At 44.8% G+C, this 24120-nt stretch overlaps 1 protein-coding gene across 3 annotated transcripts; it reads left to right on the top strand.

Moving 5' to 3' along the window:
* Positions 1-1800: 1800 nt before the first annotated feature.
* Positions 1801-23003, top strand: AASDHPPT (aminoadipate-semialdehyde dehydrogenase-phosphopantetheinyl transferase). Of its 3 annotated transcripts, none has more exons than XM_080815644.1 (7): positions 1801-2053; positions 3424-3649; positions 15163-15284; positions 16353-16514; positions 19322-19393; positions 21035-21185; positions 21876-23003. In XM_080815644.1, exons 1-7 carry the CDS (start codon positions 1871-1873, stop codon positions 21887-21889), a joined length of 930 nt encoding a protein of 309 aa, XP_080671770.1. In that variant the 5' UTR covers positions 1801-1870; the 3' UTR covers positions 21890-23003. The 3 variants fall into 3 exon arrangements, with proteins under 3 accessions (XP_080671770.1, XP_080671768.1, XP_080671769.1); XM_080815642.1 differs by having other exon boundaries at positions 1806-2053; positions 21890-23003; XM_080815643.1 differs by lacking the exon at positions 21876-23003 and having other exon boundaries at positions 1816-2053; positions 21035-21346.
* The last annotated feature ends 1117 nt before the right edge of the window (positions 23004-24120 follow it).

Genomic DNA, 24120 nt, shown 5'->3' with positions numbered 1-24120 from the left:
AGCCTTGAAGGACAAGTAATAACTTACAAAGTAGACAGGGAAGGGGATTCCATTAAACAAACCTAAAAAGAATGTCCACTGTAGTACCAGGGATAGAAGGGAGTGGGGAGAGTGAGCTTTTTAGATTTGTTGTACGGAGACATTCTCCTAGGTATGACATTTGAGCCGAGACGGGAATGACACAGAGGAGCAAGAAATGTGATGATGGGAGGACAGAATATTCTAGGCAGAGAAAGCAAGTACGAATAACCACTGCACTGTCGGTCTGTCTACGAGGCTCTACAGATGAATACACAGAGCTCAGTTCAATGCTAAAAGAATGGACTATGAATTCCTAAACCTGTGTTGAAATCATCCCACAGATTTCTCTTTCTCATCTCAGATTCTCCATCAGTAACAATAATTACTACTGCACAGAACATGGAAGTGTTTTGGAAACAGTGAAATTTTAAAAATCAGTTCAAAATGCCAAGAGTGGAGAAGTTACCATAAGCTCAGATACATAAAGTTAAAAATGGAGAACGGAGTTGTGATCATCGGGGACAGGAGAATTAGTAGGCACCGTATACTTCACGTACCTACACATTTTCACTTACTGCGGGGTTTTGGCACATGTTCCCTCTGCCTTGCCAGATTGTAAGCTCTCTGCAGGTGGCAAGCGGATCTTACATAGCGCCCCTGACACAGGCTCTTAGTAAGTATTATCCGAGTTGATCTATCAAGACACTACGTTAGGGGCGCCTGGGTGGCTCAGTGGGTTAAAGACACTACGTTACATCCCTTTGAGGATTTGTGTTTGTTGGGCGTTCAAAACCCCACCTACCTGCAAAGGATTGGAAGGGGCTTGTGATATCAGGAAAACTTAACAGAAACAAGCATAGATAAAAACAGAACAGAAGCCATCTTAGAGAGGATGGAAATAATCCTTAGGTCACTGTGTGAATTACTACTGCTGGCCCTGGGCTGACGTCCCCTGGCCGCCAAAGGGCGGAGGGGGACTGTCTACATCTCAGCGGATGGCATTTCATCTGCCGCGAATTTGGGCATCGACAGGGCTCCGCAGAGGCCAGTACCGCAGGGGCTGTGGTCACGAGGGTCCCCCAGAGGCGTCCAGACGGCCCTCGGTCAGGCCTGGGAAAACAACCGAGCCAAGGCACGGAGCCCCCGAGGAAGGCTGCTGAGCTAAGTGCGCTCCGCCGCTCCTAGGACCCCCGGTGCCCGGGCCGCCGCACGGCCGCAGCGAGGGGTCCCAGGACCGGCGGGGAGGCCAGGTCGGGGCCGCCGCGGGGCACAGCTCCGGGGGCTCCGAGCGCCGCGCTCCCCGTCGCCCATAGCCCTCCCCCACCCGGCACACGGACGACCCGAGGGGCGGCCAGAGCCCCGGGGGTCCCCTCCTCCGCGGGCCCCCCAGCACCGGGCGCTGTCATCCCACTCCTCCCTCAGACCCCAAAGCTCACCCACCTGCAACTGCAGTCTCCGAAGTCTCCACCCTAGGCTCGCTGCCTCCGCAGGCCTGACTGCGATTGGCCTGAACCGCTGTCCCGTTAGCGCTTCTCCGAGTGTGACTGGCGTAATTAGGGGGCTCTCGGCCTTGGTCCCTCCCTCTGCTCGCCGCGAGGCCCCGCCCCTCGTGACGTCACGAGCTGCCGCAGAGCGCCGAGCGCAGAGGCGGGCCTCCGTCTCCGCCCCTAGCCCATCTCTCCTGGAGACAGCGGCTGGGAGGGGGAAACCTGCGCTCCCGGTGGGCGGGGCGTCGTGCGCGTCGCCGTCCGCTCCGCCCCCTCCGCCGCGACGCTGGGAAGAAGGGGGCGGGGCACGCCAGCGTCCGCGCCATCAGAGCCGGCCTGGCGGCGAGGTCCTTTCTCCGTGAATGGTCTCGCCCGCGCCGCGGTCCCGCTTGGTGCCGGCCATGGAGGGCGTGCGCTGGGCGTTTTCGTGCGGCACCTGGCTGCCGAGCCGCGCGGAGTGGCTGCTGGCCGTGCGGTCGATCCAGCCGGAGGAGAAGGAGCGCATCGGCCAGTTCGTCTTTGCCCGGGACGCTAAGGCGGCCATGGTACTACTCGGGTCTGGGGTGTGGAGGGCCCTTTGTGTGTCGGGGCGGGCTGGCGGCCGTGCGGCGCGTCCCGCGGGCAGCGTGTCTGCGGCCCCCGCCGGCGCCCCGCCGCGCGACCCCGCGCCGCCTGCCCGACGGCGCCCGGCACGGACAGGCCCCGGCACACCGCGACGGGGGGCTCGGGGTCGCGGGAGGAGGCCCGGGCCGGCCTTCTCGTCCCGGAGAAAACGGCCCGGCGAGGGGACGCCCCTCGGGCTTCCCTCCCCGACTGCGTCGCTCGGGGAACGCCGTTGTAAATGAAGTGTTGGTTGTGGTTAGGCCTTTCCAAGCAACAAAGGGAAAGTTGGATTTCAGAATTACCTCGGCCGCAGGGTGCAGTTTGAAGTCGCCTCTGGTGATCATCGCTTCCGAGACCGCCATTTCTCGAAAGTGCCCCGGATAGAGACACCTTTTCGTTTGGGCTGTGGACTAATAGATAGTGTTTTGAAGGCGGAGTGGTGAATTTCTTTTTAACTTTTTTATAGTTTGTAATTCATAGTCATGCAGATTTTGAAAGTCTATGTTAGAATGTTAGAAGGGAAGGGGAGACTCCTGGAAAGGTATTTTATAAATTATTACAGACTTTGTCATTTTCTACTCTTGGGCATTTTTGTATGATTTTAGTAGTTTGATTTTTCATAATTCATGGAAGTGGGACAGTGGAAGGGGTGTATGTGAAACAAGTCATGCATCGCTAATTATTGAAGCTGAGTGATAGTTGTATGGGATCTAGAACTACTTGAACATATGCACAGAGATGTAGGTAGATGTAGATGTAGGTCTGTTCACTGGGAAATTTTTCATAATAGCTAAACTAGAGCCAGCCTAAAAGTCCAGTAATAGCGGAGTCGTCCATCAAGCGGAGTATCTTGATATTGTGAAATATTAGATTACAGTTAAAAGGGACAGACCGGACTCATAGGTATAGACATGAAATAACCCCCAACACTTGTAAGTTATAAAGCTTAGGCCTGCTGCAGTACTCCTTATAGTAGGATCTCAAATATGTATCTACATTTAAAAAAAAAAGAAGAAGCATATCTAAATGAAAAGGTATGTAGATACTTAGAAGAACAGAAAGATGCAGAATTGTTAACATTGGTTATTTGTTGAGGGGAGGGAATTGCTACAGAGGGACTTTAACTTTTTCTTCTACTTTCTTAAGCATTGCTTAAATATTAGTACATTAAGTTTAATACTTAATATACTTTTAAACACTTAAAAATGAATTTATTTTAGAAAGCACAAAAATAGACTTTGTATGTTACAGGCAGGGTATCTGAGTCTTTAGTATACCTCAATACATACCACATGTTTTACTTCCTTAACAGGCTGGTCGTCTGATGATAAGGAAATTAGTTGCAGAGAAATTGAATATCCCTTGGAATAATATTCGTTTGCAAAGAACTGCAAAGGGAAAACCAGTTCTTGCAAAAGACTCCTTGAATCCTTACCCCAACTTCAACTTCAACGTCTCTCATCAAGGGGACTATGCGGTGCTCGCTGCTGAACCTGAGCTACAAGTTGGAATCGATGTAATGAAGACCAGTTTTCCAGGTAATGTTGCATTTTTGTGGTGCTAAGCGTCTTGTTTTCTCAGTTCTTATCTGTTCTGAAATCTCAGGCCAGGAGGTGGATTATAGGTACTAAAGCTTAGGGAAAATGTGCTCAGTACTCAACGGTGGTGTATCTGAGAGAGCATGAATCTGAAAAGGGTGTGTTTCCCTTTTTCCGTGAACATCAGCAGACTTCTGTGTAAAGGCAAGATTCCCCATTACTGGGGATGCATGTAATGCTTTGCCTGGAGGCAAAGTGAAAATATGAGGGTTTTCTTTTTGGATTATACCTCAGCTTGTTAAATAAGACTAAATTTGAAACTGTTTTCCAAGATGGTCAAATTTTTTAAAGAACAGTTTTTAAATAGCTGTTTGTCTTTTATTTAAATAACAGATGTTAAACCGAATTCATCAGTCAATTTTCAAGAGCATTCCATTCAGAAAACTTAGTAAATACATTGTAAGAACTTTGTTTCACTCAAGTATTCTCCAGAATTCATCAGGAAGTTGTTGTTTTGCTTAAAAAAAAATCTCAATGATGAAGTATATTCTAGCCCTTGGGTAGAGATTTGTGTTATATCTAAATACAGTTCAGTGCATTCCATTTACTACATTAGTGAAAACAAAGAGCAAGCAGTTAGTAAAATATTTAAGCTGCCTGCATTTTGCTTTAGAAATTCATAATTAGTGGCTGTAGGAACTTTTCACATTGACTGTGGCGTTGAGTGTACCCAGACTGTATTTAGCAGAGCACAGGTTCTCTTCACTGCTCTGTGATTTTCAGCGTCGCTCACATTTAGTGAGCACTTCCTCTCTGCCAGCGCATTGTGCCCGGTGCTGTACGGAACATGTCCGATTTCATGGTTCCAGCCGCCCCCCGGTGAATGCGCTAGTACTGTTAGCAGGAGGTAAGGAATGGGTGAAGAGAACCAGCATCTCCCTAACTTCGGAGTGTGGCTTCCGCGTCTCGGCACTGTGTCTCCGCGCAGAATCTTCCATTGCCCTTAGTCTGGAAGATTTGTGTTAACTTCACCCCACCCCTGTTTCTGCAGAGATGACCATGGACTGGTTGGCTGTCACCTCAGTCTCACTCTGTAAGGCTCTGTGAACCCGCTGTTGTAGCTAGATTCTTTGGTTATAGGCTCTCGTAAGAGACATTTCCTTCATTCCAGTAACCTGTCTCTACTCCTGACGAGTTGTCACTCGATTGTCACTCGTGGTCCTTACGAGCCGCACGAGAGCAAGAACTGTGAGCTCCTTCCGAGGTTGGTGGCCGCCCCACGTCTCAGCCCCGGCCTTGTTGAGCGGTCACAGTGCCCACTAAGTATTTTGTCAGACGGATGCAGCTGGGCCTTTTGCTGCCCCACTGGGGCTTCAGAGGACGAGGTGAATCTCCTCTCTCACTGTTGCTGTCGGTGTATTTACCTTGCGTTCTCCCACCACTTCCTTTCTTCCTAACCTGCTCGTGAGCCTCTCTGAGAGAGCTCGGTTCGTAACTTTCCTCAGGAAGCTGTCTCGTAGGAATGGGGACTCGACCCAGGAAATCCCTGGGTAAGCATCAAGGCATTTTTTTCACCCCCTTAATATTGTTTACTGCATTTCATATGAATATGCACATGGTTTTCTCTGGAGAGGATCTGCTTTTCAGCAAGATCATAGCTAATAAGGGGCCCCTGGGTGGCTCAGTCGGTGAAGCGTCTGCCTTTGGCTCAGGTCATGATCCCAGGGTCCTGGGATCGAGCCCCACGTTGGGCTTCTTGCTCAGTGGGGAGCCTGCTTCTCCCTCTCCCTCTGCTTGCTTGTGCTTGTGTTCTGTCTCTCGCAAATAAATAAAGTCTTTTAAAAAAAAAAGGAAAAAAAGGCGGCTTATTTGGAAAAGGTGAGCATGGGAACAAGTGCATATGCTTTCATAGCTTTCTTTTGTCCTGATTTCAAAAATCAGAAATCATCTGAGAGGCCACTGGTCCATACAGTGCAGTCAGCACAATTAGAGTGACAGCTGGCTCGTCAGGTTAATACTTGCCTTGAAATTAGGCCTGTGAGACAGAATTTATTACCAGTTGGCTTCATGAACAGTGTTGGCTTATGGTCGGTGCTGGATAAACAAGTAATTGCTAATTGAAACTTTTAATCATTGGTAAGGTAATTGAGCAAAGATTGAAAACTCGGTTTCCTGTTAATTGTATTTTATTAGAGCCCGCCCCCCCCAATACTTTTTTTGACTGATTTTATTTGGCTGGTCTCAGTGTCCAAACCTTTTACTTTCTTTGCTTCATTGCCAAAGACCCGTTGATACATCTCACATGGGGAAGAGATCTTTTCCATTTGTCCCTAGTGTCGTGATCGCGTCCCTCATTTCTGAAGTATGAGTACACACAGTTTCATCACTCAGGGAGGAGTACACACTGTTCTACTTCGCTGACATTCATTAGAATTGCTCTGCGTACCTGAGTCAGTGAGGTGAGCTGCCGAGTGATGGAGGATACAGCTTTATACCCTGTGTTGGACATCATTATTAGATCATTCGCTCAAGGAGTTGGCCTTTGGCGCATCGCGGGTACCTTGAAAGACTCAGTTCCGTGTTGTCCTTCATTCTCCTGTCCCTGCGAGTGGCATGTAGGGACTCGCAGAGTCCTGCCTTCTAGCGGAAGCAGGTGCTTGCCCTTGCTTTCCGGTCTCCTCCAGGGCTGCTGTGGGATGGCTGATGGATCTGGGGGCTCCAGGCCTCTTCCAGCCAGATATCCGCGGTTGGGGACACTGTTGCACCTGCCACTTGATTCTCTGCCTAATGGATAAAAGAGCCTTACACCAAAGTAGCTCGTGCATGGTTGGCACTCAAGAAATGACTGTCCAGAGAAGAGGGATTAGAAGATATTGGGGACCCTGCTGGAAGGAAGGTGCCAGTGCAGTACCTTTCTAACCCCGGTGGGGAAGGACTAATGTAGGTCATCATTATAGCTTGCTACCCCCCAATTGGGAAATTGGTTTTTGCTTCATTTTTTTTTTTTGGCTTCATTTTCCAATTTTTATCCAGCATTAAAGGCTTTTGTAGTCATAAGTATAAAAGAAAAGATAGTTGTTTAATTTTGTTGTGTTTAAAAATAAGGCAGGATAAAATAGATATAATATAAAAATTATGATTTAAATTTGGGAAAAAAACAAAATCAATTTTTTCCCATGATTTTATATTTTCAGATTTCCATTTTTATTATAAACATGGCTGGATATTAATTGGTGGGACAGAGTAACTATATTTTGAGATTTAATACTAATATAACAGCTTTGAAATGACTGTCAGAGAACTGCTCTCTAGAAGAGCTGCTCTGTGAATTAAGTACGGTAAGTGTAAAGTGAGAAGTGGTATTACAAGTAGGAAGGTGGTAGAGTCTGTCTGTTTCCATCATACCATTCCCTGCATTATTATAATTAGTTACCCCTTTTCACTTTTGTCCCCATGTGGGTAGTACATTTCTCTGTACAGAAGACAGTGGTCTTTAAAAATCCCTACAGCAGTTTTCTCAAAACTCTTGGGTTGGTTCCTAATAAGCCCAGTCACCTTAACATGACCCTGTCGTCTTGATCTCATTTACCTCTCTCCACATTTCTGGTCGCTCTCCTTGCTCAGTGCTGTCCACACTCATCTTTGATTACCTCCCGTGCAGCAGACGTTTTCCTGTTCAGAGTCCTTCCTTCTGCCTGTTCTTCTGCCCCGTCTTTTCTTGAGTAGCTGAGACCTGAAGGGTGAGACGGAGCGAGTACCTCCTTAGCAAAGATTCTCTGACCCTCTGTGGCCCTTTGGATTTGTGATTGTAGCTTAGTTACTGGAATGTTGTTCTCCCGCACTGGAGAAGGTCAGGAACCATGGCTTACTTGTCTTGGCCGCCGCGAACCTGGGACTTATCCAAGTGCGTGGCACAGAGCAGGTGCTTCATGAATATTAACTGCGTGTACAGAGGGTTGGGGTTCTAGGTTTTGCTGACTGTGCTTGTTGAAAAATAAAAAAATGAGTACACAGCCACAACAGAAAATGTTACTCATCTGAGATTCTACCTGGAATATAAACTGTTCTGAATTACGATCACAAGTAGTTCTTCTTTGGGTCTTCCTCCTCACCATCCACGGATCTACCAGCTGCTTCTCTCCTTCACCCCCCCTTTTCTCAGGTTCGGCTTTCATCCTTGTTGCTCGTACAGTCTATTCTTCTGTCGTTTCCATGTAGACTGGTCTCTGTTCGACCTGTGTTTTGCTGGATGTGCTTAAAGCATTTTTCTTAAGCTGGGAGACACAGCCTGCAGGCACCTTCAGTAAGTCACTCTTCCTTTTGTTCTCTGACCTCCTTACTGGAGAACCAGGTCTTCGCCTGCAGGGAGCTTTCCCCCTGCCTGGATACAGGCCAGGTCTTCGCTGTGCAGAGGATTTGATGGGGTGCGCAGTGTGGAGCTAGTGTTTACTGAGCGTTTCTTCATTGTGACACTGTGTCAGAACCTCTTAAATGTTATCTTCATCTGCTTAAGCCTAGGATGTAAGTACTCCTTTTACTGTACAGAAAAGAGTAAGACGGGTGCCGGGGGGGCTCCGTTGGCTCAGTTCGTGATCTCAGGGTCGTGAGATCCTCCCCCACATCTGACTCTGCACTTGGTGTGGAGTCTGCTTGATAATCTCTCTCCCTCTCCCTTCTTGCCCCCTTCTTGTGTGTGTGTTTGCACCTTCTCTCTCTTGCTGTCTCTCTCAAATAAATATATTTTAAAAAAAATAGATTAAGGTGATGGCTCAAAAATAGAAGATCATGGTTTTGTAGCCACAATACAGAGCCCACATATTTAGCCACTGCTTCTCACTACTACATTTTGTTGATAGCTCTGTAAGGACTTGCCAGCACAGAAGTGTATGAAAAATTCTGTGAACTGGGTTAAATGAATTTAACGTTTTTATGGAGGTACTGATGTTTTTTTTTTTTTTAAGATTTTATTTTATTTATTTGACAGAGAGAGATGACAAGTAGGCAGAGAGAGATGGGGAAGGAGGCTCCCCACTGAGCAGAGAGCCTGATGAGGGGCTCGATCCCAGGACCCTGAGATCATGACCTGAGCCGAAGGCAGAGGCTCAACCCACTGAGCCACCCTGGTGCCCCTGGAGGTACTGATGTCTTAAGAGGAGGAGAAATACAGTGAGAGGGACTGGCTTTACCATTCTCTGCAGCTGTGTTAGGCATTGTAAACAAAAGCATGGTATCAGCAGAAGAATAGTCAGCTAAGAGTGTTAAGAGTTAGAGTCCAGTATTTACATAGAGTAGTTCAGTGGATAAAGATCATTCATTAAATGGTACATTACTCTGATCACAAGAGTGATCAATAGTCAATAGCTTATTGACTATTTGAATTTTTTTGTGTAAACTACATATCCATACTTTCTAATCGTAATATAAAAGATCTTTACATATTATGGATATTAACAGTCTATTGACCAAATTTGTTGGATTTTTCCCATTCTGTATTTATCTTTTAAACTTATTTTTTGGCCATATGAGTTTATTTTTTATAAATGCATCTCTCTTTTCCTTGATAAATTCTGAATTCTGTCTTGTTTGGGAAAAATAATTAAATTGATGAAAGATTTACTCTACTCACTAGATTTTGTTCTAAAATTATTTTTACATTTAAGTCTTTCGTTCCTCTAGAATTTGTGTGTGTGTTATGTTTTGCATTTTAACGGCTTAACAGTTCTGCCACCACCAGTGCTGGGTAGATCAGGTCCTAAACCCGGGAAGGGCCGGCGTTACTAAGAACCTTCTTAAGAAATGCTCACGCTGAGGTGGTTGTGCCCGTCGCTGCTGAGGCTGGCATGGAGTGGTGCTTCTGATACGGGTTGGGACGCTGCTTGCAAATGCAGACGCCGCGACAACCCCACCCGCTGGAACAGAGACGGCTTCTGTGCGTCCGCGCTGCTTGGGGGCGTGGCTGACGTGCCGACGTCGGGCTGCTGGCAGGCGCGGGGAGAGACGCCACGCGCTCGCGGTTTGTAGCGCGGAGCTCGCGAGCTCTGTCAGGCCCCGTCTCGCGCTGCGGAGCGCCAGGAGAGCGAGCTCCGCCTGACGGGCTAGAGTCCAGCGACGAGGCCGCTTCGTCAGGCGTCCGGACGCCCCCTTCCTGTCAGGCTCGCAAAGGCCGCAAGGAGCCACCAGGAGGTCCGCGGAAGGCCGGTTTCAGTCAGTCTTCTCTCTCGCAAGCGCGGGACTGCGTTGTGGCACCTTTGGTGGATGGAGGTTAATACGGCTGCGGTGTAGAATGCTCGGAAGCATCGGTGGGAGAAGCGCTCGGGCCTCCCTCGGTGAAGGGATGAGCTCGGGACGGAGGAGCCCCACACGACACATGGCACCCGGGAGCGGGAGCGGCCGCAGCGAGGGCAGAGCTTTGGCGTCCTCGTGCTCAAGGGCTGCCGGCACGTCCGTCGCGTATTCCTCGGTCGCCCCGACTCCCCGTGCCCCTCCGAGGCTTCAGAGACCCCCGAGACGGCCGTGCGTAGCAGCGAGGAGGTGCCGGAGGCCCATGGGGACGTTTGGCGCGGGCGTAGCACTCAGTCCCAGGAGCGCGGCAGTGCGGCTGCGGGTGTCGGTTGCCAGGGCTCCTGGCGGAGGACGGCGAACTGCTGTGTCTGTCACGACAGAATTCAGTGTGTTCTGAGAGCCGCAAGTCAGCATGTTGACGGGGCCGCGCTCCCTCTCGTTCCGGGGAAGAATCCTTCGTCACCCCGTCCTGGTCCCCGGCAGTCCCCGCCATCCCTTGGCTTGTAGCTCCATCACTTGGGTTTTACCTTCATCTTCGCGCGGCCTTCTCTCCTGCATCCTCTGCCTCAGTGTTCCCCTCAGAAAGACGGCAGTCATTAGATACGAGGCCCACTCGGACCCAGTGTGACCTCTTCTTGGTTTGATAACATTTGCACCCTGTGCACATAAGGGTCCATTTCCTAGGATCTGGGTGGGCATGAGTTGGGGGAGACACTGTTCAACCTAGTACAGTCCATCCTCTGCCTCCCCCTTCTCCAGTTTCTGTCTTTCCCACATACAAAATAAAGTCATCCCATCCCAGCCTCTCCAGATCTTAGCCTATTCCATCCGACTCCAAGATCTCTTCTGAACATCGTCAACTCAGAAAGTTCCAGATGTCATCATGAGTGATCTAAGTCAGGTAGAGGTGAGGCTGGGTATGCTCCCTGGTGGGGCAGAACTCCTCTTTCTTCAGCGGGCCTGTTCAACTAGAAAACAGACCATCTCCTCCTGTGACTCGGTGGTGGAACAGGCGTCGGGTAGACTTTCCCACTTCAGAGGGGAGAAGTTGGAAGATAAAAGGGAGGCATGGGTTCCAAGCAAGTGTGCAGCCCAGCAGGGCAAATGACCTAAGGTTTCAAGGTCTACGACTAGTCCCTGGGGTCTCTGTGCTCAGTGTCCTGGTCCCTGGGGCAGCCTCACCCTCTGCCCCTCCACCTTGCCTTCAGGGTCCTTGAAAGCGCATTTACAGGGGCGCCTGGGTGGCTCAGTGGGTTAAGCCTCTGCCTTTGGCTCAGGTCATGATCTCAGGGTCTTGGGATCGAGTCCCTCATCGGGCTCTCTGCTTAGTGGGGAGCCTGCTTCCCCTTCTCTTTCTCTGCCTGCTGCTCTGCCTACTTGTGATCTCTCTCTCTGTTAAATAAATAAATAAAATCTTTAAAAAAAAAAAGATTCTCTAAAAGAAAGCGCATTTACAGCCACAGAATCCTATCCTGGCTCTGTAGGCCTGCTTCCTATGTGTGTGTTGACACTTGTGTGTTGAAAAAGGAGTGTTCACAGAAACACGGAGAGCAGCCAGGGTTCAGGGCTGCCGACAGGGAGGGCTTCAGCCCAGGTAGCTGCCTTTTGGTCCAGTGTTTCTGCCCTACAGCACATCTGCGAAGGGTCCCCAGAGCTCCATTGTTTGGAAGCTGGGAGAGGCTTTGCTCATGAGCTTGTGAAATCCAGTAGGAGTCGCTCATGCAGTTTGCTTTATTCTGGGTTTGTGTTTGGATAAATTCCCAAACAGGTAAGCTTGTAAATCACACATCATTGTGTACATACTAACTCAAATTTTAGAAATCTGTCCCCTCCCATGGAAGTGAGAATGTATGTAATCCGGTATCTAGAAAATGACACTACTGGAATTTCTAATATGACTTACTGTCTAAATGTTGTTTTTCTTACGCACACAGTTGGACTTTGCTCAGCTCCTGCTCCCCCCCCCCCCCATAACCGATCCCTTTTCTTTAAGGAAGAAAGGTCAACTTCACCTGAGATGCTGGTCCAGATAACACATTAGTGACCTTGTTTGGGGGACAGATTGATGTCGGTTGTGGCACTAATAGGATTTTTTCCCATAGGCTGGCAACAGCAGCTGGAGGCACTTAATGTAAATTACTTGGTTGTAGGTTGTTACTGTATGTTTAATTGTTCGATGAACTTCCGGGTTGCTCTGTAGTCTTGAGTAGTTGGTCATTGTGGAACGGTGAATATCTAATACTGCTTTTCCTGAAGTTTAAGCTACAAGGGTGGGGGATCTGGTTTCTGTAAACTTGGTTAGTCTAGAACGATGTTAGTTTTTGAGTCATTTTATCTTTATATGTAAATTCTTAAGTAGCCAGTATGATTAAATCGAAGATTGTATTAGGAAGATTTGCCAGATTATATGGCTGATAGTTGTGCTGCCTTCAGATAGTCTGAGGGACAGGTGTGTTGTTCTGGGATTTCATACTGTTTTTTGTTTTTTTCCTTTAAATTCCAGTTTCCTAGACAGACTGTTCCCCACTATGTATTTCCACCACAGTGCCACACTGTGGCGCTGTCGTGCTTTGGCTGAATATTTACAAAATCCTCTGTTGCTCTCAAATCTCTTATTTTGTGGAATGGATAAAATGCTCTCAAAAGTATATGAAAACACACTCATTGGATACTTTTTTAGCTGTACATAATCAGTTTGTGATTGCTTTCAGTGATTGTGCTAGATTGCTTTTTATGTTAATCAGTTTGTTTTTTATTAGCATGCATATTTAAATTTTTTTTTCTTGATTGCCCCATCTTATTTAGTTAAAAAAATCAGAGGGCTTTTTGAAGGTTATGAAGAAACCAGCAAACAAAATGACAGTATAGTTGACAACAGGCATGTATTTTTAAATATGGCTTTTTGGGTAGTGTTCCATTAAAACTACAGTTCTACTCAAAATATGCAGTGCTGTCTCCCAAATCCAAGGTAGCTTTTCCCCATTGTTATTGCTTTGTGCTAGGATCTGTTGAAGAGGAAACAGTTGATGATTTATGTAGATAACAACACTCCCAGGATTTAAAATACCCAGTTTTCCTCTTGTCACTTTTGCAAGCCTGCTGTCTTAAGCATGTTCTTTCTCAAGCCAGTATGTACTAGTTCTGTTTGCTTTTTAACAAGACGGTGTTTGTTCAGGGGCTTAAAGAAGGTGTTGAAGAGTAAGGGGTCCATGGCCTGAAGAAGAATCCCCTTCCCTGGGTCTTCCAGATCAGTTTACTATTTCAGTGCTGTTACATGAAGTGACTTTATAGCTTTGCTGGGCTAATTTTAGGAAATAGCAGTCTTTTAACAATATGAATAGATACAGTAAATATTAGTTGAATTCATAAAATGTGTCCAAAGGTATTCTTCTTGAGAAGAATAGAGTGCCAGGGAGTAGACAGATGAATTAAATGAGTCTGATGAACTTGAAAATAAATGAGTGTTTTTCTTGATTTGTAAAGGACCACATATCACTCATTGTAGGGTCGTCAGAAATATTTCCTGGCTTAACAAGAAGAGACTCTTGACTGTTGAAGTGGGAATGGTAGGGGAATCATAAACAGTCGTGTGGAAGAATTGGCTTTTAGGAGGTTCTACCCTTGACAGAGCTTTGGGAATGGTAGATGGTTCCTGTAGGAGAAACTGTAAGCCCCCTGTGGAGGTGAGGGCGGGTCTGTTCTGCTCATCGGCACGTCCATTCTGCTCATCGTCACGTCCATTCTGCTCATCGTCATGTCCCTGGCATCTAGCACTGGGATGTTTTCAGGGGAAAGGATCGTCATAGGAGCCCAGCTGTTGAATCCTTATGGGGCGGGTTAGCAATGAAATGCCAGGGAAAGGTTCAGCAGGGGGATTTGACATCTTTTTTCCCTAGACGAGTTTCTAATGCCCATAGAGAGTGTAGTGGCGGCTGTCCCTTCAAGAGTGGTGGTCAGCCAGTTGGGCACACAGATTTTAGAGCTGGGTATTCTGGAAATGGAAATTGGAGTTACAGTAGATAAGCTATGTTAACACAATCTACAGAGGGACTGCCTTGATGAGGAGGTGGTATTTCTGCAAAGTATGTAACAGTCTTGAAGGAAGGACATAGGGCAGTAGGGCATTGGGAAGTAAACAAATAATGGTTAAGTTCATTTATTCATACAGTAGACGTTTGTGGTTCATCTCCCTTGGGCCAGGCTCTCTGATGGGCCAGCTGGGCTGTCAGTGTGTGAGGCCAGGAACCAGGACTGATGTTTGTAACCATTAGGTCTCTACATTAGGTCTCTACATGTCTGTGTTTATATGTAATCTGCATATTTGTACAGTAAGTAAATGAATGATGATAGAAACATCCTGCTTAGGGATAAAGGTAGACAAACAACATAGTCATATTTTGGATAAGTATAATACGAAAGGCACCTGTTGTATTTTTAATTTGCATCTTAGCTCTTAATTCTGAGAATCGGATTCTCTGAGTTCTTCTATTATTCCTGTTGAGAATGTTCTGTAAAGAGGCACTAGGACTGGGTCTCAGGTTTTTTTTTGTTTGTTTGTTTGTTTGTGTTAAAGCACTTACTTACTTCACAGGAGCATCCCTGAAAAGACAGAAATTAAAATTTTTTTCTACTGGAGATGTCAAATTAGGAAATCTGTTGAGAGAGCATTATTTTGAAGGAAATGAGCATATGTTAATTTTGCAAAGTGGTGACTTAAGGGTGATAACAAAGATCCTCAGCTTTCTCCTGGTTCTCAAAAACTTGTAAAGAAATTGCTTTTTTTTTTCCTGTTCTGTAGCAAAGTAAAAATGTAAACCCTAGAGAGTATCTCTTTTAAGAGTGTTTGTTGTGGATTTCTGATACTTTACCACATAGAGGAAATTTCCTCCTAGTTACTTAGGATTTATAGCGCATTTGGCTGCTAAATTGTATCAGATTTTCAGAAGGCATCTATTGATATAACCATATGTGGTTTTTTTCCCCTTAATTATTTAATATTCCACAGAATTTCACGATTTCTTTTAAACTATGCTTCTATTTATGGGCTAACCCCTGCTGGTCACTGAATCTTATTTTATTTTAATTCCCAGCTTTGATTTGCTGACATTTTGTTTAGGATTATTGTGATTATATTCAAAAGTAAGGTTGAGCCGTAGCTTTCTCTTTGTGCTCTTTAACGGTTTTGGTTAACAGAATGGCTATTTTTAATTTTGTATTTCCTCAATTGGCAGGTCGTGGTTCAATTCCAGAATTCTTTCATATTATGAAAAGAAAGTTCACCAACAAAGAATGGGAAACGATCAGAAGCTTTAAGGATGAATGGACTCAACTTGACATGTTTTACAGGAACTGGGTATAATTTCTTTCTAATTATGAGAATAAAAGCCTAGGGTGATCCATTAGCCTCACTAAAAACAGAAGCAAAAGTCCTTTGGTTACCCAGTAGTTCTTAAGAGTATTTGGAATAAATGGGTGACTACTTGGGAACTTCATGATTTTTATGCATCATTGCTATAATCACATTTAAGAAAATTGAATATACATTCAGTGCTCAGAAGGTACCTGCTCTAAAGTTAAAACAAGACCTTTTATTTATCACTATTTAATATTAAGTATTAAATTCTAAATAATATTTAATGTTTTTGTTTTCAAAGGAGCTCATACACATGATGCCTTACTTAACAAGCACTAATGTAATATTTGCTACATGCCAGGAGACATTATTTAACAAACACTAATATGCTCTAATGTAACATATGTTCTTCACGTGGTAGTTCATTTAATTATCGTGACAGTGCTGTGAGGAAGGTACCATTAGTATCTCCTGTTACATGTGACAGAATGGAGGCACCAAGAGATTAAATGGTTGACCTTAAGATCACACATCTGGTTTGTCTCTTTGCTTTTTTTGGGGGGGGGGGAGGATTTTATTTGAGAGTGAGTGAGTGAGAGAGAGCATGAGCCGGGTGGTGGGGGGGCGCAGGGGAGTGGACAGAGAAGCAAACTCCCTGCTGACCGTGAACCCGGGACTCCAGAATCATGACCTGAGCCACAGGCAGATGCTCAGCCAACTGAGCCACCTAGGCGCCTCCCAAAATAGTAATAATTTACAGCCCTAATGTAGCGTAGAGTTAAAACTCCAGTTGTGTTGGGCCTATAAAGTTTATGAAAAAAATTTTTTTTTTTTTTTTTTAATTTGACAGAGAGAGATCACAAGTAGACAGAGAGGCAGGCAGAGAGAGAGAGGGAAGCAGGCTCCCTGCTGAGCAGAGAGCCCGATGCGGGACTCGATCCCAGGACCCTGAGATCATGACCTGAGCCGAAGGCAGAGGCTTAACCCACTGAGCCACCCAGGCGCCCCAAAGTTTATGAAAAATTTTGCGTGCTGAATGCTCTAATAGAAACTATCTCTGTATTTTAGGCCCTGAAAGAAAGCTTCATAAAGGCCATTGGTGTTGGACTAGGCTTTGAATTGCAACGGCTTGAATTTGATATATCCCCATTGAATCTGGATATTGGCCAAGTTTATAAGGAAACACGTTTGTTCCTGGATGGGGAAGAAGAAAAAGAATGGGCATTTGAAGTAAGAAATTTATCGCACTAGCTCTAACTGTAAGATTCTCCATATTGTGTGCATGTCTACAAGATGAGTTTGGGGTCTGGTCATTGAAATGAGACACTGCTGGAATCCACTGTTGGTGCTCTGAGCGGGGGTGAGGGAAACTGTGAGAGCATACGGATTTTAGGCTGATAACTTGAAAGGTCAGTCACAGGGAGTTCAGTAAAATGGGAAGGGAAATCCTATGATGAGGGGATTTGAGAGAGAGAGTCCAGGTTAGACAACCACGATCATGTGGCCGTAATTAGCCAGGTTAAAGATTTTGGTCTCTCTTTATATTTGGTCTCTCACTAGCAATTCTTGGTCATTAGAGAGAGGATCCCAACACAAACTCATTTAAGCCAGAAATGCAGTATTATGGGATATTAGAGGGATTCACTTTACAGGGCTTCAGAAATAACTAGCATTCAGGACTAGAAAACTCAGACATTTTTTGTCTTTTACTTTTTCCTTTGTATTATGACCTAGCTCAGTTTATTATAGACCAAAAATGCTAGCTTGGACATACTCAAGAATCCGTTATTTATTGTAACAAATACAAAGGACTTTCACTTAAATATTGTATTTCCATACCTGGAAAAATAACCCTCTAGAAAAATGAAATCTTAGGTCAAGAGGGATGTCCTCTTTTGTAGGCTCTCAGTTTCCATAGAAGGTCACCACCAAAAAGTTCCAAATGATGAGGTTAGATGAAATAGAAATTCTTTGCATTGAAGGGAAAGTGCTTAAAGAATTAGAAGTATTAATATTTAGGACAGATACATTTTCAGCTTTGCCATTTGAAAAAAAAATTACAAAATTTGAATTTTTAAGTTCCAGCTTAAACTTTTGTCTTTGTTTATAAAATGGGCTACGTAATGAAGAAAATAACATGCACTATGATTGATCTTTGTAATCTTTACACTAAACTATCTCCTAAAAAGATAAAATGTTCTTGCTCCCTTTTGGTTTGTTGGAGATTATAGGGAAGTTCTGATATTCACAATAATTTTACGGATAAAATTTGTAAGCTTAGGAGAAAGTCTTGAAAGTTTAGAAAGTCTTCAGAAGTTAAATCTTAAATTCAGTAGCACTGAATGAAGTTGGTTTAAGTAGGTAGCTAAGTTGCTGGTTTCCTTTTTTTGTTTCATCTGACATTTCTTGTATGTGTCGTCTTTGATAGAAAGGACGTAGCGGCAAAGTTCTTCCCTCACAGAGCTTCTTTTGCAGCGTCCCGCTGAGTGTGGGTGTGCTGTGACTGAGTCACTCATTGTCAAGCGGTCCCTTCATGTTTGTTGTGTCGTGTTTCATATTTACATGGTGCTTATGAGGTCTCATTAGGTAGGAGGAAGCTGTATTTTGAAATCAGCGTCACTGAGTTGTGGCTTCTGGCGAGATGTATAGGTGGGTCGAGCGGGGCATCCTGGTGTTCTAGCATACGGACAGAAGATGGACTGGTGGTTGCCCACGGTTCCTTCTGATAGTCCCCTCAGGTGCAGACACTGCAGAGCTCTTACCAAGTGGTCCATGGTTTTGTAAAAGTGGTTACAGCTGAAGCACGCCTGCACTAGGAAGTGCACGTGTCCATGTATTCACAGTGAGGAAGGGAAGGCCGCGCATCAGTAAGGGCAGTTGTGTCTGTAATTACAAATATTGTGAGCTTGCTTTTCGTTAAAGGGAAAGCACCTTTGAACAGTTCAGTCTTCTGACATTTCACTACTAAGTTTTTTCTTCTTTTAAACATACCTGTCCCTTACTCAATCTCATTTATATTTTTTGCTAATTTGGGTACCTTAAGGTGTGAAGATATGAAGAAGATACTATTTCTGACTATAGTTTTGTATTTCAAACTGGTACCTTACGGAGGAATCCCTTAGTAAGTGGCTTTTCATTCATAGTTGGGGTGGTTTTATTTGTTATTTATATTATATTATTTATATATTATTATATACATCTAATAAATACTATATTATTTATATTGCGGTAACTGCAATACCTTTATAAACTATTAGAAACTATTAAAATCATCCAAACTATTACCTCAATATCTGTCCTATTCTAAGCCCCATCCCCACGTTTCAGACCTAGCAGAGGACAGAAAACCGCGTGTTCTTTCAGGCTTACCTGTGAGTTCCCACGGAGTTCCCATGGGCTGTACTCCATAGTTCACGAAATACTTACAAACCAGGGTTGCAGTCTGAGTTTTACGTGAGCGCTTGAAGTACGTCCAGAATAAACACCAGTGACGGCCGAGGGCTGTCTCGATGTGCCGCCAGATATGGCACTCTGTCTAGTTCATTTCTGGTTGAAAAAGCATAATCAGACCAAAGGAAAATGAGCAATGCTCTGTTGATAAAGGAGGGACAGTAATGGGGCCTATATTTTAAAATGTTGTCATAAAAGACACAAGGGCTAGCAAGACAGGACAACTGAAAGCAGACTTGGACCCTCGATGGGCTCTGGTGCTTGAAGGTGGGAATGCTGTAAGGGACATTCCTGGATTCAGTCATAAACATTGGAATACAGGTGGTAGATTCAACTCTTCTCTCAATGTAAATTTCCTGAAGCTGTTAACTCGTGTGGTTACATGAGAGAATGTCCCAAGTAGGAAGTACATACTGAAGTATTATTCACAAGTAAGGGGCCACAGTCCAGGTAACATCATAAATGGGTCAGAGGAGGCAGGTACCTGTGTATACAGAAAGAGAGGGAAAGGAGATTGAAAAATAAAGACCAAAGAACATCTGAGTTTGCACATTTAGTGATGTTATTAACTACTTTTTATTTTTCAGGAAAGCAAAATAGATGAGCACCATTTTGTTGCCGTGGCTCTTAGGAAACCGGATGGATCCAGACATCAGGGTGTAAGATTTTAAAATTTCTATTACTTTTTTCAAAAAGCATGAATCAGTGTGGACTTTGTTCTTTATTGATGGAAACAGTCATCTGGTTTCTATCAGGTTAGAGGTGTTTGTTTAAGATTATGGATTTAGAAGTGTTTTTTCATTATCAAATCCTTAATATCATCTCGGAATTCACAGAAATTTTTAAAGAGCATATTACCTGTTTCTTCATATTCAAGAATATTACAAAGGAGAAATTCTGTTAGTATTGTCCTCATACTTCTGTTTCCATAGAAACTCCAGATAGCCCCTGTCTTAGTCCCCTTAGCAGTGGTTTATGTCTGGGTGCCCTGGGGCTGTGTGGAATAGAAGGTACCAGCTGAGGGGTGCTGAGTAATGGCATCATCTGGCAGGTTGAGCCCCCTCCCCCTTTTCTAGCGAGCTCCTGAATTATTTCCAGAGTTACAGGCTCACACGCATGGGGGCCGTGTGTCATGTTGGAGCAGAATACGGGGCTCTGTTCTTCCCATCACAGTCTGCGGTTGCTTGTTTCTGCTGTTAATTGTTACATGAGGAGATGAGACAGAAAGACCCTCCAGTCAAGGACCCTCGACCTCCACATACAGAGTTGTGATTCTGCGGAAATGGTGTGTTGAAGAATCCTGGTAGTGTTAGAAGAATCGGGAACCCACGTGAGGCACTGTAGTGGGACCGGAATAATAGCTCCGCACACAGACCCTGCCTCTGATCCGTTAGCCAAGGATTTAAAGTCTTCATAACTTAGTTACAGGGGACGTTAACTTAGTTACACGTGGATGTTACCTGAAGCTGTTCTGGCCCAGGTTACCCGACCCTGTGGGTAAGTCTCAGCTTCACGCTGCAGAGCGCTGTAGGCTGTCTCTCAAGGACAAGCATGCTGTTAGGAAGACCCGGCTTCTAGGCCCAAGTCTGCCTTGTTAACCTGGGTGAGCTGGCAGAGTGCTGGATCTTCCTGAGCCTCAGTTTACCCATCTGTAAAATTGGGATAACAATGCCATCAGCATAGCTGTGAGATATAAATCATGCAAAATTGTATTGGGCTTTGTTAGCTTACAGTATGAAATCCACGTCCTGCCCTCAGAGAGGAGATGAGATGGTAAAGAGGGTCTCCACTGGGTTAGTTGTGAACGGGGGCTCTCTCTGAGAACCTGAAACCAAGTTCACACTGAGTGCTGAATAAATCCTTTCCTGTAAAGGTGCTGTGTGTTGATGGGAACTTTATCAAATCTGCCCTCAGGAGAGGTCTCAGAAGTTTGCATTATGGCCTACCCCATCAGAAAAACCTTGCTGCATATTAAAAGTGACATATTTTGGGGATCCTTCTAACTTATCTCTTAGAATTTTTGGATGTGTGGCTCAGAAAGCTACATTTGAAACAAATACCACAGGTTATGAACCAAAAAAGTTCAAGGGCCAGGTTATTTGTTAAATTTTCTTAACTTGTTACGTTGGCAACACTGACATGAGGGGTGATTCCAATTATCTAGAAATCCTGCTCTGTTATAACTTAGTATTACTGACCTGTAATAATTTGGTCTTATTTCTCTTTTTCCTAATCATAAAGTTGATTGTAAGGTGACTATGTGGTAAAACAATGAGGTAATCTATTCTTTCCCCTTTTAGGTTCCATCTCAGGATGATTCTAAACCAACTCAGAGGCAGTTCACTATTCTCACCTTTAATGATTTAATATCATCTGCTGTTCCTATGACCCCTGAAGATCCTTCATTTTGGGACTGTTTTTGCTTCACAGAAGAAATTCCAATACGAAATGGTACAAAGTCATGATAGGATTCCCTGAGTAACAAAGGAAAATGAAAACTGTTTGTAATCTTCTGTATTCACTAAAAAAAAATGCCTGATAGTATCAAATTTTATTTCAAAAACCAGTTTTTAAAAAAAACCCAACATTTCCTATTAGAAACAGCAGGCTGTCAGTTGAGGATAGCTCACTAGAATATGTGTTTCCCTCATCTCCCCCGCCTCCCCCCCCATCGCACTGGGTTGACGCAAGGAGTAGAAAAGGTATCAGAATCCTAAAGTGGTAAGTGCTCTTTGTAGAAAAGATTAGAAAATGCAAATATGCAAAGAGGAAACATTTAAACTCTTATCTTTCAGCCATCATGAATCCATATTAGTACACTTTTTTTCTTTAATGGAAACATAGTGTTGTGTTACCTTTTAATTGTCTTAACTGCTCATCTGGTCATTGCCATGCGTTTGTGGCATAACCGACAGGCACTAGAGGCTTCTACCGTACGGTAAATAATCAGCCAGGATGTTTTTGACTAGAGGTAACAATGTCCGGCTGTAATGAACCTCAGTAGCCTGGGGCATTTCTCATCTGACCTCACATACAGTGCACAGGTGCCCTTCAGGGCAATTGGTTTGCCTGAGCCTCAGTTTGCCGGTTTTGCCTTCAGCTTCTCTTCCTCATTGTAAGAGCCGCTCTTGTAACTTTCAGCTTCACATTCATAGACTTGCATCTGACCGGCGGTGAGGGCCGTGTCTCCTCTCACATCTCATTTCTGTCTGTGAAGAGGACTCCCCCAAGCCCCACGTCTCCCCTCAGTTCCTGCTGACTCAGGTCCCCGAGAAAGCTGTTCTCCAGCAGTATCTGCCTCTGTGGGAAGTGGACTCTGGGTAAGGAGGAGACCGAGGCGCGGTAGGGGGTATGGCGGGGGTGGTGGGGCGCCCATCCTACTGCCTGAGGCCTAAGCGGGGTGCGCCATGGCGCACGGATTCCTTGCCCCGGGTCGGGCGTTCTGATTGCAGTTTCTACGATGGGCGTTGGTGCAGTGGTTGTCCTTGCAACCGTGTTGTGAGGTGTGCGTGCTTATTTCTGTCCTTAAGAAAAATTCTGCAAGTGGGTCCCAAAGCTTGAGCGCTCTTAGAGCTTTGATAAGTAATGCCAGATTTCTCCCGAAAGGCCCTGTGATTTCCACGTCCTTAGTGTCAGGTGTGTGACCAGCCCTTCAGCCCCACCTACGTTTTTCCTGCTCAGCTGTAGATAGGAGCCCTTTTTTAATTTAATCTTTGCCAATATAAGTGGAAAATGGTATCTTATTTTTTTAATTTGTATTTCTTTAACCATAAATGAGATTGATACATTAGTGTTGTTATTGGCTATTTGTATTCCTTTTTTATGAGCCACTTGTTCATTGTCTTTGCGTCTTTTAAAATCTAGCAAATAGAACTTAAAGTGGGAGCATAATATGTAAGATGCCAAGACCGTCCTGTCGACGACAGACTCTTCTGGCCGTAGTGCATGTCTTGGGGAGTGCAAGTCTTGTTACTGTTAAATATCAAGAAGTGAAATGATGTCATTGTTTCTGTTACTAAAATTAAAAATTGTGTGTAAATTGTATAAAATTAGGTACTTCGCTCAGTAAAAAAAAAAAAGGAATGTTTTGTAATTTTTTTTATTTTATTAAGCATGCCCAAATATCCCAAGCATAGTAAATAATGTGTTTTTAAAAGACCACATAGCATCTGGAATAGGAAACAGTGTTGTCCCTAGCATGAATGTAATGGTGAAGTGAAAACCTGTCATCTGTCTTGTCATGATAATAAAGCAGTTCACTTTCCTGAATTCTTATGAGCCAGGCACTGTGCTAGATTTCATGTTTTGTTTTTCTGTTTCTTGAAGTTACACAGTTTGCAGAGTCAAATGGATCTATTGATTTGTTCTTCTGAATGAAAAATACTACCCCCTGGCCTCATTCCCCACTTCCCTACCCCCCTCCCAGAGCAGGCTCTTCTTGTTACCATTCCTATATCTTCCAATAATGTGCTTCTATCGCTTTTACTTGAATTTTCACCTGGAGTCACGAATTCCTAGTGTCAGGTTTGCTCCTCTGCTCCCAGTCCATTGGGTGCTCCCTTCCTGCTCCCCTTTGCCCTAATTGTAATTGTGATTGTTGTAATTTCGCGCTTACGCTATTAGACTGACTCAGAAGATGATGTAACACTGTGCACGGCGGAGTGGTGGGGTGTTCGTCTCACCCCATACTGCATTTTTGTTCCCTGTGTTAACAGTTGACTTTGTTTGCATAGGTTCCTACAAGCTTACTGCTGATGTGACCGCAAACTCTGCTAGATGTAGGGACTTGTCAGTACTATTGGTTTCATCTATTTTCTCAAAGAAATTGTTTCTGGGGCGATGTGTTTTGTCCAGTCTGGATTTGGTCCCTTCTGTGGCTGCTACAGCCATCATCCTGAAATTGCCTTTCACTGTCCCCGGGGGTTGCTTGCCTCTCCCCTCTGTTGGATTCCCAGATTTCCCATGTCCTCTGTCTCCTGTCTTAGCATATCCTCAAGTAGCTTCCTAAGAACAACCAGGACATCGGAGATAACATTTCGAGACTGTATACGAGGAAGGGTCAGTCTCCTTAGTGATGTAAGAGACTTAGCTGCTGCCGACACAGATGCTCTTTTCCCCTCACCACCAAAGCCCAGTATTTGGTCCTGCTAATTGTTGAATCCTCTGCTGCGCTGGACCACAGTGCTGTTGATCCTTAACTATGTTTTGCTGAGACCAAAACCATTATTTGCATTATACTGTACTGCTCAAGGTACGTTGGTTTCTGTTAATAGTTTCCTGCATCGGAACTGATGGATTGATTTGAGAAATGGATCTGTGTAGGTATGTGTGGATATTCATGTACCCCCTTGCAATTTAAAACTCAGGAATCAAGTAGATTTGGATA

The sequence above is a fragment of the Martes martes genome (genome assembly GCF_963455335.1).
Source record: "Martes martes genome assembly, chromosome: 10".
In the NCBI taxonomy this organism is placed as follows: Eukaryota; Metazoa; Chordata; class Mammalia; order Carnivora; family Mustelidae; genus Martes; species Martes martes.
This window is presented reverse-complemented; position numbering and strand designations above follow the sequence as displayed.